The sequence below is a fragment of the Poecilia reticulata genome, chromosome 15 (genome assembly GCF_904066995.2).
Source record: "Poecilia reticulata chromosome 15, P_reticulata-male-v2, whole genome shotgun sequence".
Taxonomy (NCBI): domain Eukaryota; kingdom Metazoa; phylum Chordata; class Actinopteri; order Cyprinodontiformes; family Poeciliidae; genus Poecilia; species Poecilia reticulata.
Window position 1 is genome coordinate 18,335,658 of NC_088844.1, and position 14,139 is coordinate 18,349,796.

The 14,139-nt window shown below is 37.2% G+C and overlaps 2 protein-coding genes across 3 annotated transcripts; one reads left to right on the plus strand and one right to left on the minus strand.

Annotated features, from left to right (window-relative positions):
• Positions 1-527: 527 nt before the first annotated feature.
• Positions 528-4,391, minus strand: klhl31 (kelch-like family member 31). The gene is made up of 3 exons (XM_008429792.3): positions 4,278-4,391; positions 2,085-3,285; positions 528-2,013 (listed from the first exon to the last, which is right to left on the minus strand). Exons 2-3 carry the CDS (start codon positions 3,251-3,253, stop codon positions 1,281-1,283), a joined length of 1,902 nt encoding a protein of 633 aa, XP_008428014.1. The 5' UTR covers positions 3,254-3,285; positions 4,278-4,391; the 3' UTR covers positions 528-1,280.
• Positions 4,392-5,286: 895 nt separating this feature from the next.
• Positions 5,287-12,580, plus strand: eloal (elongin A, like). 2 transcript variants are annotated; one of them, XM_008429793.3, is made up of 11 exons: positions 5,287-5,424; positions 6,821-6,877; positions 6,960-7,072; positions 7,161-8,052; positions 8,141-8,243; positions 8,314-8,481; positions 8,551-8,648; positions 10,406-10,586; positions 11,557-11,671; positions 12,097-12,206; positions 12,354-12,580. In XM_008429793.3, exons 1-11 carry the CDS (start codon positions 5,347-5,349, stop codon positions 12,413-12,415), a joined length of 1,977 nt encoding a protein of 658 aa, XP_008428015.1. In that variant the 5' UTR covers positions 5,287-5,346; the 3' UTR covers positions 12,416-12,580. The 2 variants fall into 2 exon arrangements, with proteins under 2 accessions (XP_008428015.1, XP_008428016.1); XM_008429794.3 differs by having other exon boundaries at positions 8,144-8,243.
• The last annotated feature ends 1,559 nt before the right edge of the window (positions 12,581-14,139 follow it).

Consider the following 14,139-nt stretch of genomic DNA (forward strand, 5'->3'; position numbering starts at 1 on the left):
AAAGATCAGAAAAAAATGCAACAACTGCTATCCAAGGGGCAGTGGTTTGATAAAAGTTCAGATTTACCAGAAGTAAATTCCCTTTTAATTCTGTAAGTGTGGGTAAAACAACATAAAAAAATAAAGCAAAACATTTTTTCTCTTTTACAATAATACTGAAGCAGAGGCATTAATTTGTAAATGTGTACATTAACAAGAGAAGAAAACCCTCTAAACTTAATTTGTTTCAGCTGCTCTACAAAAACAAAAGGAGAATCAGTTGATACAAATTTGTTGAAGCAATATTTGACTTTTTTTTTTATAATACTGCAATGGTTTAAAATTAAATACTAAAAGCAAAATATTGATATTTAAATATCCTCATAATATGAAGACCAGCATAACATGCTGGTCATTTTTAAGTTTTTTTGTTTTGCTCTATAATAAGACCTTGGATACCTGGACACCCGCAAAATATAATAAAAAATAGTTGAAAAAATAATTTTACAAAATGTTCCTTTGTGATAAAACACAGTTCGCAGAGAAGATAACAAGTCATCACTTTAATTTAAAAACAATCATAAAACATAAAGACATGAGCAGTCAGGAAATTTATGACCTTAAGGACAAGCTCAGGCTCTGAACTTTGTTGCTGTCTTGGATTTTTCTTTGTATTTTTTAAAATAAATTATTCCCATCAGAACCCATTTATGAACCCAGTCACCTATTTTCAGCACAGAACCTGTTTGAATTATACCAGCAGTGATTAAAACAGAAAATGCATACAGCTTAGGTGTACTGTATGCTGCAACTGAGATGCAGTAGATTCATTGAAGACGCTGAAGCACTGATCACAAGCACCTACTCCTGGTAGGTGTCATCACACTCATTCCTTCTGCAGCTTCTTATTCTATTCAAGTACAGTATGAGAAGATCACAGTAGAAAATTACATTATAACTTTGATCAACATTGTTCTCATGTTTCTTTAAACCTATCATGATTTTAGATGAAATTTGCCTTAGTTTAATTGTAGCGGCTGAAGTAAAAATATTCCAGTTGAATTGGCCCCTTTAAAAATTTGTTATGCGATATTATGTTTTGTATCATTTTAAAATATTATTTTGCATCAAAAAAGCAAAGTGTAGCGGTAATGAAATAGTTTCTAAACATGTGATAAACCTTGCAATTTAGCTAAACTTTAGTTAAATAAAGAAACATGCTGTCCATTTGGTACCAAGAATGCAACAGACAAAGTGGAGATCTGATCGACTGAACTATATAATTTTTGCGCTCTAAACCCTTATATACTGACTGGAGCAGATGAAACTGAACTGGCTCTGGATTCCCGTGTTTTCCTTGTAGGTATGGTGACGACACAGCATGAAATGCCAACTGTAGCTTCTGGCAACTCGTCATCTTCAGTCCACTCATTGAGATCAGGGTTGTAAACCTGGATGCACTTCTTGTACTTCTTCTCACCCTCATTCCAGCCCCCCAGGAGATAGATCTTGTTGTTCAAAATGGAAATGCCAGCAGTGCTAACCCCTGTGTGAAGGGGTGCGCAGTAGCTCCACTGGCCGCTGTGTGGGTTGTAAGATTCAACAACGAGGACATCAACTCTCTCTCCTCGCCCTCCAAGCTGGCTGCCGCCAATAACGTAGGCTCGATCTCCAATAGTAGCAGCACAATGCCACCCTCTGGGAGTGCTCAGACTGCTTTTGTCCTGCCAGGTGTCAGTGGAGGGGTCATAGGCGCACACAGCCCTGGAGTAGGCATTGTTGATGTAGCCTCCTGATACTAGGATCTTACCATCAATAACAGAGCTGGCATGACAGCAGCGTGGCACCTCCATGGCAGCTTTCATCTGCCACTGATTAGAGGAGGGTACATAGCACTCCATGGAGGCCTGGACACCATCAGCATTTCGACCGCCAATAGCAAACAGGAGGCCGTTGAAGGTGTTGAGGCTGAAGTGGGTGCGTCTTTGGATCATGTTGTTCAAGTGAATCCAGGTGTTAAAGCGGGAGTCATACCTAAACAATGACAAGCAATAAGTCACCACAGAAAAGTGACAGAAAGTAAACCCAAATAGAGTAGCTGGTACCTGCAGAAGTTGCTAACAGCATGTTTTGCCTGGTTCCTTGCATCATTCTGGTCCTCACCACCTGCTATGTACAGAAAGCCATCCAGTACTGCCACACACTGGTTAAAACTCTTTGCTGGCATTTCCGTCAACTTATTCCAAACTTTATCTTCATCTCTGTAGAGCACATCTTTGCTGAGAGATTTCTCCGTCAAAGCAGGACGCCCTCCAACTGTGAGAATCACCTTGAGGCCACCGCGTACCTTTGTTCTACGTGACTGGAGGATGTTCTGCTGATATGGGAGGAGATGGTAATTCATGGCATCAACAAGTAACCGGTGGCATTCAGGGTCTTGCATCATCCTAGGAACGCTCTGGACATGATTAACAAGGTCTTGAGCAGAGATTGTTCCAAAGCGGATGAGAGTTAGGAGATCTGCTGCGTACTTTAGCCTTTTCTCGTCAAAGTCCAACCATTTCATGGCAATCTGGAAGGCTGTGACTTCAGAGGGTAGATGCAAGGAATCATCAGAGAGAAATTCACTGATCTGCTCATATGTTAGCTTCAGGAACTGCTCCATTTCAGAAAACTCAATGAAGTTCTCCCGCATGAACTTTTGAGCTGCTTGCTTGGTTTCTTTAAGGTCATAGGCATCGGCAATATTGGCCACATACATGCAGTTCTCTACACTGAGTTCCTGCATGAGGAAATCACTGCACATTTTTACCAGGGTGTTGATCTGAAGCAATCTGGCTGCAGCAATCGTGCTGCCGATACTGTAAAGGGATAAGGTAAGCTTTCCTGAGTAGGCATATGTAATTGCAGTCGCCAGACCAACTGGTGAGAGATCATTCAGGTCAATCTTCTGAAGACTCGAATCCTTCTTCAAGATATTTCTAATGTACTCACTGCAAGAGACCATGACAACCTTGTGGACATCAAATGTTGTTGATTTGGTGGTGACAGTGAGGTCACAGAGGAAGCTTTCTTGTCGCATGTTGTTCAAACCCTCCAGAAGATTTGGTGCGTACACAGAATCTGTAACTTCAGTTGAAATGCAGCTGAAGCCGTTTCCTCCCTCAATCAGAGCGTTTAGTCCATTAATCTTGTTAATGGGACTGTTTTCCACCATAATGTCATTTATGTCTCCTTTGCTCTTCTTGGTCGTCTTGTTCTTTTTGGGTGCCATGGTTGTAGCAGTGGAACGCAACCCGTATCCTTCTGAAAAAGTGGACACATGTCAGAGTTTACCAGAAAATCATTTCAGAGATTAAGAAAAATGCAGAAATCATTCTATGATTCAGCAAATGAGGTGTAACAAATGCATCCTACTTAAGTGTACTCTAATCAACATTGCGATTGCAGGCATTAAGTACACATTTCTGACAAGCTAAACGTAATAGAAGAACCATTACTCTGTGGCAGAACCCTCAGGGTCAAAACATTTACTCTTAAAGACACCAAAGTCATGAGTGAAGTTTCACCTGGGCCTGAAACCTCTTGTGATGTTTTAAAACAACAGTCAAAAGAAACCTTAGTAGATATTGACCCAATCTCAGTGGCAATACAAACAATTATTTCTTAGTATCAGACAGTCTATGCTTTGAATTGTAGGAGCTATTTCAGGTGGCAAGGAACCTACATAACCAATATTAGGCTGGTAGTGGTTGTTAATTTTTTGAACTGTTTACTTTACACTAATCTTTCCTTTCAAAACTCTGTATTTCTTATTTATTTTTCTAAAAATTGAAATGAATTTTGATAAAACCATTCCTTGACAGCTTAACATGAGTGCAACCAGTTTATTCTGCAAAGCAGGAGTATTTCAACATGCCCCCCATGCATCTGTCGCAGTTTATCAGTAGCAAGTCCAGGAATAGCATTGCTGGGTGGCTCTCTCATGACCCTCCTTTTATAGTCTTTAGGACTTGAGCAGCAGGCCTCCCTCGTGTCCTCTGGCAATTCAAATTGAAACTAAAAACACTCTGTTGTATCCTTTTACTCGTCATAAACATTTTAGATTATCCTAAATAAGTCTGCACCCTCCACGTGGGAATAAAATCTCTTCACGGCATCGCATACTCAGTTGACTTAATGCTTGTAGTATTTCTGTACAGAGCTCTATAAAATATATTTAGCAATAAAACACTCCCTTTTCTCAGCTGCATTTTCAATGTCATTATCATGATAAAGTCTTGTGAAGCTCAACTTACCTGAGAATGGAATTGAGGCCAAAGAAGAAGGAACCTGTGCCTCCAGTTACTGGAGCAGGAGAAAGAGAGACCAGTTTTCACCTCCACAGAAAGACATGGGGTAAACTCCTCCTCCATAGAACTGAGTGCCAATCAACAACTGTATGGCAGCAAGCAGGGACCAGAGATTCTCCTCAACAAATAATTCCCCACGGTAGTCTCCATTTATTATGAATTTATTATTTATTATTTATGTGAAACCAGACAGGAAAGTTAAATCACTGGGTGACAACAATCACCACCATTCTGTAATCTGTGAAGGCACCTATTCCATCACTCCCTTCTTCTGCCTTGGGGCAGGTGCTGTGAATTTCTTCAGGAACAAAGGATATAAAATATTATTCTCTCTACAATAACCATCTTGAACAAAAAAGTAGCCCGCAATATGACTTTGAAAACAATTTTGATTTGGCGAACTTGTCCTTCATAGAATTCTGTCTTCAGATAGGAAGAACAATTTTCACCCAACATCAGTGTCTTACCTCACATTTGACAGGATATTCTAAATCTACAAGGAGTCACAGATTCCTAGAAGCCTAAACACCTAAATCTTGTGGAAAGACTTTTCTAAAGAATTGAAGCTTTGGTGGTCGCAAAGTGTTGACCGACTTCATATTCAATACTTAATCTTGTGAATTAACAATTTATTGTTTTTAAATTTAGAGTTATAATTAATTTAACCTTTAAGTTAATTTAATGTATAGATAATAGATAATCATTGTTTTAGTCCCTGCTGTTGTTCACGTGACCCCTTTAGTATTTTTTCTAGAGTTAAATAATAATAATAATAATAATAATAATAATAATAATAATAATAATAATAATAATAATAATAATAATAATAATAATAAAAACAGAAGAAAATACAAGAACTTCTTCTCACAACACCATTAAACAATACAAATGTTATTTGATCTAATTTATTATCTCGAGTAGGGGTAGCGTTTTCTCGGTCCCGCCCATTATATTACTGTAATCAATGGGCGCGCGCTGCCCGGTGTGCGCAAGCGGCTGCACGTGAACCGTCGTGATGGCCAGAAGCTCAGATGTGGTGAAGAGAATCATGCGGTTCAAACTTCAGCTGTCAGACAAAGCAGAACCTACAACGGTAGATTTGATTTCTTTATTTATTTAAGTCCGCACATAAAACCAACAAAGTAGGGAAAAAAAGTTTACATTTAGATTTTTCTTTTATAGCAGCCGATACAACCCTCTATTTAAGACCTCCAATTATCCTAATACACTAGAAAAGTTCCCAACCACTCGATTTAATCTCATAATGTTTGCCGTATTTAAGATATATTTAAATTTAAAAACATAAATTAGTACCTAGTATATTCCAAGAAAGTGTGTCTTCTTTAAGGCTAACGTGGTAGAAGCTGAGAACATGCTCAAGTCTTAAAACGTATAGATGTAAGAGTCCGTCCTGTTTATGTGGGAAAACCTCAGGCTAAAACTGGCATCTCACCCATCTGCTCAACTTATTGCTGTTGTCCGTCATTAGAGAAGGTGGGGGCGCTGTGCAGGCAGTTGTAACGCTGCATTTAAATATTGGACGAATTTTCACTGAAAGCACTTTAAATGCAGACATGAAATGGAAATTGCATCAGTTTTTAAAGACATGAAGCCAGTAACCATTTATAGATTAGGGAGTGAGATTGGTGGGTGTGAGTATCCATACATAGATCTGCTCTAAATGCACAGTCAGCGGCTGTGTTGACCCCAACCCAGCACTGCCTTATTTGGTGCTTCAACTGTTAGTTTCAGTGCATTCATCTATCTATTGGCCGGCTTATTCATAAAATACATTTTATAGCCTACAATAATTGTATATTTCTCACCAGAAATGTGAAGGGGGAAAAAAAGTAGTAGTTTGATTTCTGTTTTCAAAATGAGAGATATAAAAATTAAACAGACACTTTTTCCTCTTGTAAAGTCATCAGCTGCCCATTTTCTACTCAATAAAGTAGAAAAATTGAAATACAACATAAGATGAACACACTTCTAAAATTCTGGTGAGTCTAGAAAAAAATACAAGAGTCATTCTACCGAATGGGTTCCATGATTCCTTATAAACATAAATTATATTTACAAATGTGCATGAAAATTATATGTAAAAAAAAATTAACAAAAATGTCCCACAGGTGATCTATTTGCAAACATTTGTGAGATTAAAGAAAAACAATAACTTTTTAATTTTAGTTTGACTTAATTTTCTTTTTTTAAGTAATAAAAACCAAATAAATTGCCCTTTTTCTTATATGTTGAGATCCTTTCACACCTCAGGTGTCGGTAAAGTATTTGCTACGCCTCTCAATGTCACTGCTCATAAATGATTGAATTGCTCACAAATACAAATGTGCAAATAACTACATGAAAAAGGAAATGGGATTGTTTCATTCTGCACTTTCATTTTAAAATGACTTTCCTTACTGATTTTTCTTATAGTACAGCAACTTTCAAAAACATAAACTCACCCAATATGTCTCCTATTCTTCTTTCAGGTTCTAAAGATTTTGCAGAAATTAAAGGATCTGGATATCACACTAGATATTCTTTCTGTAAGTGTGTATGCTATAGAACAAGTACAGATATTTTAAAAATTTTACTGTATGCTCTAATGAGTTTTGAAATTCACAATAGGAAACTGGAATTGGCAAAACGGTTAACTCCCTGCGAAGACACAAACAAGTGGGAGAATTTGCCAAGTTGCTAGTTAAAGGCTGGAAAAAAATGATTCCAAAGGAATCCACAAGGTAATTTATTAAATTTTTGATTGTAAAATTTGCTTGAATATTCCTGAATTAATTTTTTATCCCAATCTTAAATCGTCACTTTATGCAGCCATGGTGATGATCCAGCATGGTTGGATAGCATTTCTGTTAAAAACAAAGAGGATGACCAAAGCTGTTCTGATAATGGGAGTCCACAGAATGACAATAACAATAACTGCCCTACATCTAATCATGAGGATCAAGATACTTCAGATGAACAGGCCCACAAAATGCTGAGTAAAAAAGAAGAGTTTGAAGAGCAGAAAAGAAAACTCAGTGTGGACAAGAATGTTAAAAAGCGTCAAGAAGAAAGCAAGACACAACTTTGGAAGGACATTTCAAAAAGCAGAGCTGAAATACAAGAGGACAAGATGGACGACAATGTTGCCTCCAAGATGAGGAAACAAAACAGTAATAACGCGCATGGAAACAAATCCTTTGAGGGTTCTTATAAAAAATCCAAATCTGAGTCTAGGGAAAAGTTGAATGGAACCTCTGAGAGAGAACGAGAATCAAACACAAAGTCAAAGCCATCAAAAGAATTGATGAAAAACAGAGAGACCTTTTCATCCAATGACAAGTACTCAAAAACATTAAAATTGGCCAAAGAGGACAAACCTCTGGAGATGTCGAGGAGCTCAGAGACTCGAAACAGAAAAAGAAAAAAAACAGACTATGAAAAGCATGACAATCTAAAACCCCATCCAGATCCTGATAGTGAGAAATATTCAAAACACAAAAAAGCCAAAATGGGGCACCAAGATGCAGAGATTAATGGTAATGAGGAGAAACCCTCCATGTCTTTTGAGTCTTACTTGAACTATGACGTGAATGTGGAGAAGAAGAAAGAACATTCAGGAGTGAAGAAAGCTCCGAAAATGGTCAAGACTTCGTCAAAAGAACCAACATCAAAGCATCCAGGGACCAAGCCTCTGAAATCATCTACTTCTTTTCCAGAACAGGTATACCTAATATTTAAAACTTTGTGTAAACTGGATGCCATAGTTTTTTTTGTTGTTTTTTTTGTAACAATTCTTAAAAATATGCCAGAAGACACAGAAATCTTTAATGCATTTGATGGATGTCCCATTACCCGTCGCTCTCCCAGAACTGGAAAAATCTTCACACAATGACTACTACTTCGAAAAAAAAGGTAATACTTGTTAGAAATTACATCTGTAATCTCTCTTTTAGTTGTTCTTGATATATTTTCTTTATTGAAGTTGATAAGGAGCCGGATTCTTGTGATGTTTCGGAGGAGTCTGTAGTGTTCACTGGTCAGCGACTGAATAAGAAGATGCAAGTGTACTCTGGTGCCAAAACCCTTTTCCTCCCGACTATGATGAGCTTGTTTCAACAGTGTATACGCACACTCCAGAACAACCTCAACTGTGAGTAGTGTCTGAAAGCTTTTGCAAGGTATTTGGATTTTATATTTAGAAGCATGCATCTCTTTTCAGTGCTCTACGAGACCGGTGGAGTCCCATTTGAACTTCTTGAACCAGTACTGGAGCGGTGTACACCAGAGCAGCTGCTGCGAATAGAGGAATATAACCCAGTAAGAAGATAATCAATATCTTGATTAGTACCAGGACAATGTTTAAAATGAGAGTGATGGGCAGCTGATGACTTCCAGCAAGCTTGTGGACGTATTATAGTGACACAGCTCTCATATTTAAAACTTTGTGTCTTTGTGCTTACATTGAGCTGAAGAAATTTACCCAATAATTTTCTTGACCTCTCTTAGTGTAACTCTTAAGCTACATAACTAAAGCTATAGTATGTTTTATTATTTTGAGACAAAACAGAAATATATTTGAACCAGCTGATGTCCTGTTTGCTGTTCAACAAAGAGCCCCGTCTGCCGTCCTTCCTACTTCTAGTCCTGTGCTGGGGTAGATCACTTCCCCAACTAAGAAAAAAACTTTAAAGTTCTGTCAGACATACGGTGGCTACATGTGGGCAAATTCTGTGCTTCCTTGTCACAAACAGGTTTGTAGAAATAATAATCGTACCCATTTTTTCCCCCACAATTAGTAAAAATAGTGTCCTTGGTGTTTTATGGTGATTGAGTCACTGTCTTGTACAGGACAGGACCGACCACCTCAGTGTGCACAGCGATCAAACTACTACTGTTGAAATTGCTGCAGCTGTTCAGAGTACGATATTGATGGAAAGGTTTTGCTGCCTAAAATTTATATCTGTGTAAGAGCCTTACATTTGTTGATCTTCCTAGCACTCCAGACTTACATCTTTTTAATACTATCAAGCTTGATGTAAAATTTCAGAGTGGTTCAACTCCTGAGTTACCTCTTGCAATTATAAAAATATACAACTCCAATGTTTAACTTCACTTAGAAAAGTACATTGACATTGTATTTTTTCACTAATAGTTTTAAGAGCACACCAGATATCAACTGATTGAAGGCTCTGAATTAAATCCCTCTTAAGGATAATGTAATGGCGTTAGACAGCCACTAAGTGTCGTACTTGAGCAGCATAAATCCGGCCAACAGAACGGGGGAAAGTAAATCTGAAGTAGCTCACAGATCGAACTATCCAAATTCAAACAGATCAGTCTGAAGTCTGGTATGATTATTGTTATTGTAGAAATATTAAGAATACATGATTTAGGTGCAGTAGGACTCAGAACTTGGATTACCTCAATAAACTTACTTGCATAAACCAAAAGCTTTGTTGCAGATTAATTTTCCATTAATCAATTATTAGAGATTATTTTACTGGCTCCCATGAGCACAACATTCAGGGGCGTGTTGAATTTAATCAAAGCTTAGTTCCACACTTTCCTTTGCACACTAGTATTGTACATTCCATTATACTGCCTACATGTTATACTCTTATAAGTCTCTCTGTAGATGAACAATATGTCTGTCTGTAGATGAGCAATATCTACATACCATTTGTCATGTTTGTCAAGATGCTTAGCCTACTGGATCATTGCTTTTTCTGAGATAATCATTCTATCTACCATCACAAAACCTGCATTCATTCTTGAACTGCTTTCTTATGTGAGAAACAATTTAACGTTAAAGTTGCAAATCACTTTCCCATATATGGGAAAGTATACTGCAGTTGGGGAAGTGATCTACCCCAGCACAGGACTAGAAGTTGGAAGGACGGCAGACGGGGCTCTTCGTTGAACAGCAAACAGTATACTGCACATGTTTGCAAGCAATTCTCATTTTGGTTGTTTAATTTATCTTAAAATTTTTTTGTTCAAGTTATATACTCACTATATGCACCGTTTTGGAATGCTTGAATGATTATGAGTTGACTTTATCCTTCTTCCAACAGATATACATCGGAGTGACAGACCACTTATGGGGAAAACACTGCCAGAGGGATTTCAAAGACTGCAAACTTCAGGAATATGAGTCATGGAAAGAGATGTATATCAGACTGTCTGAGGAGAGGGAGAGGAAGCTCAAAAGACTGACAAAAACGATCGTCTCGGCACAATCTCAGAAGCCGAAGGGTGGGTTCTCTGCTCTGAAAACAGCTCTTTGCTTTCTTAAAGGACGAGTTTAATGTAATGACTGCACAATTTTAGAACGAGATATGCATTTGGTGCAGGACTCTGGATTTATCTTTCAAACAGATAATTTTCCTCATTTTTGAGAAAATCAAAATCTACACAATCTCTGGGAATCTAGCAAGATCCTGAGCACGGCTAAAGTAGTAAAAAGCTCTTCAGGTTGTCTTTGATGTTTGACAAAAACTGAATCAGAAAAAAATGTGAGATTATGATCAATCTGACTGTTCTTGTTGGCAAGATGAACTTGCGCCCTCATCTAGTCTTGTGATATTCCTAGTTTTAAAACCTTAATATTTCTCTCACTTTAGATGTAAGCAGGCTTGGATGAGTCAGTTTTCTTGAAACCATTTCCTAAAACACATCTGCCTTACTTGAATGGCATGACATGTTCGCTCACATTTTAAATGATTCCTAAGAGTGAGTAATGGCCCTCTGTGTCGAGACATTTTACAGCCAAGAAAACCGGGAAGACGTGGATTACGATCCTCGACAGTCTGAAGTGAACTATATAATAAAGTTATTGTGCTATGTTTATTTAATGGGAAGTTTTGGACACCAGACATGGTTAAAAACAGTCATGTCTTAAGAGGGTATATTTGACCAATTGACTTAACTTTTTTTAATATCTAGGTGAAATTATACTACTACAATTAAACAATAAAAAAAGTTTTTATTCAACATCTACATGGCAAAACACAAATACAAACCAGACCACTTTAGTAGTGGCATTTGTTTGAGAAAGACAATCACAAGACTATAAATAAAAACTCACACTAAATTATTGGTCGTATCAAGTAAAAAAAAAATTTAAAGAGCTAAACATAACATAATTAAATTGCTATTTTAGATGTTATTTTTAATGGCTAATAAAGGCCTTCCAGTCACCATGCCCTGTTTTTGCCCCTTTTAGGACGGCAGGTGAAGATGGCATTTATTCACACCGTTGCCAAGCCGCCAAGAGATGTGCGAATTCAGCAGGAAATTCATGGAACTGCTGTGCAGCAGCCTCATCAGCTCAAGTGCAGGTGGATGCCACCAACATACTGAAATTTTAGGCCGTTTCTCAGTTGCTTGTTTGGAATTATTCTGGATGTTGCTTGTCATGTCTTTGTGTCTTATAGACTTTATAACTTTCTGATGCAGCATTGTGCATGCTCTTATCTTTGATAAAACATGTATCTGGCTCTTCCACATAAAAGCACAAAGTGATCACTAGACAACAGCAGCCTGTAAGGGTCAGACTTGTGTGATAACGGTGAAGGAAATGCTTTTTGAATTATGCTAAACAAACAAGAACTGGGAGTGTGTGCCAGACAAATGGGTTTCTTCTGCTTGGAGGCAGCTTTAGGGCTTTTGTTGTTTAGTACTGCTTTAATCACTGCTCTTATTTTCTTTTTAAATATTCATATGAATCATCTAAACCTATATATATTTTTTTGCATGTTTACAGTAATAAACATCAGGAAAACCCAATGAGGTCCAGCTGCAATGAGCCCTACAGGTCTAGCAGCACCAGCGGCTCTGGCGGAAGCAACAACCAAGATCCTCGCAAAAAAATAAGTGAGCTGAGTGTTTGTGACTTGACAGCAATTTCTCAGATAAATGTTGCTACTTTTTTTTCTGCAGTCAAATTAGAAAATGTAGTAGATGAGCATAATACTAAATGTCAAATTCCTGCTCTGTAATCCATTTTTGTTGTTTTCACAGAAGTTGCTCCAATGATGGCAAAATCCTTAAAGGCGTTTAGGAAACAGTTGGGACGGAGATGAACTCTAAGATGTTTCTATTTACAGGTTGCATATGAAGAATTATGTACATTATCATTAACTTCAAATTATATTGTGTGTCTTTACTGTGATATACTGAAATTAAGGCTATTCCCATCCTTTTCTGCTTGATCTCAATTAAATAAAACTGAGAATGAACTCTGCAAATTGAACCAGTTTAATATTTTGTCTTTAATGGGGGTGCCACATGGCTCAGTGTAACAGATGTACCTAGAGGCTGCAGTTCTCAACGCAGTTGTTTAATTCCTGACCGTGGACCATTTGCTGCCCTTATTCTTTCTTCCCTTCTATCTTCCCTACTTCCTTTCTGTCTACTGTTAAATAAAGGTCACCAGTACTACAAAAACCTTTTAAGTCTTGAATGCTTCAATCTAAAACCGCTAACTGGGATGTGGCTCCCCCTAGAGGATTTATTTCTCTCAAAATTTTTAAGCTGGAAAACAGTTTTTTTTCCTAAAGTCAGACGTTTTAGTGAATTATCAGTTGTAGATATGTCGCACTTCTACTCAGTAGCAACTTGAACAATAGCAAAAATGTCCTTATGAATTGCAATGACTTGTCATTTGTAGGAGGTCTGTTTGTGTGTGGGCCACAAAATGCTTCATCTTTTTTCTGCATGAACACACATTTGAACAATTGGGAGTATTTGCATATTTTCAGTGGAACACATTTTAGTTACTTGTGATGAAACAAACCCATTGCACCTCACATAAACATGACCTGTGATTTGCACTAAATTATGTAAACTCTAGAGTTTAATACGGTTTGATGGAACTAAGGTCAACTTTCGACCTGGAAAGAAGGAAGAAATTACGGATAAAAAAACAGGGTGGATTTTCATCAGCATATATCCAGATCTGTTAGTCAGTAGGAATGATTTTAGCATGATTTATTTGTGAAGGTACTTTGTCAGAGGATGGTTTCTGAGGAAACTCAAAATGGCTTCCTCAAAAACTTTTGAGGAAACTGATGCACATGTAATCACCTTTTTCCAAAGTGGTAAAAGTAAGCAGTTACCAGAAAAATGTGATTTTGACACAATGCATTTTTTATGTACAGTCCATGTACATGATCACTTGTAGACATTTCTTTTAAAAGTTTATTTTTATCTAAATGCTGAGCTATAAATTAATAAAAGGAACCTCAGCTCAAAGAAAACAAGATAGTTGAGAACTATTTAAACAAATGGCTTAAGCGAGGTCTTCTGTTGAAACAAAACTTGGTCAAACTTTAAATTTAATTTCGATACAAGTTACTAGAAATTTGTTGCAACGTGTCTCCCCTTTTCAAAAATGCTATTTTAAACTTGTCAAACTCTTGCCCTTTTCAATTTCCAGACAACACCAACTGGGAACAAGTTGTGCTTTTTGCAGGACTAGCTGCTCATGACTAAAAACAAATGACATGAAGCAATGAAAGGCATTTTAAACATGAATATGATAAGATCTATGGAGGACAACAAGCACAATAAGAGTTACGGAAGACATTTTGAACAAAATTAAAATATTTTTGAAATTAAATATCCATATAAGCAACCAAATTACAGGGACGAAAATTTAAAGACTGATGTAATAATAACTTCATAGTTATTTTCATACCACTCGTGTGGTGGGGGACTAAACTCAATATCAGAAATGTTCAATTAGCAAATATTTAGAAAGTAATTTAAAAACTCCAATATCCCCTACAGAGAAGAAAACAGCATA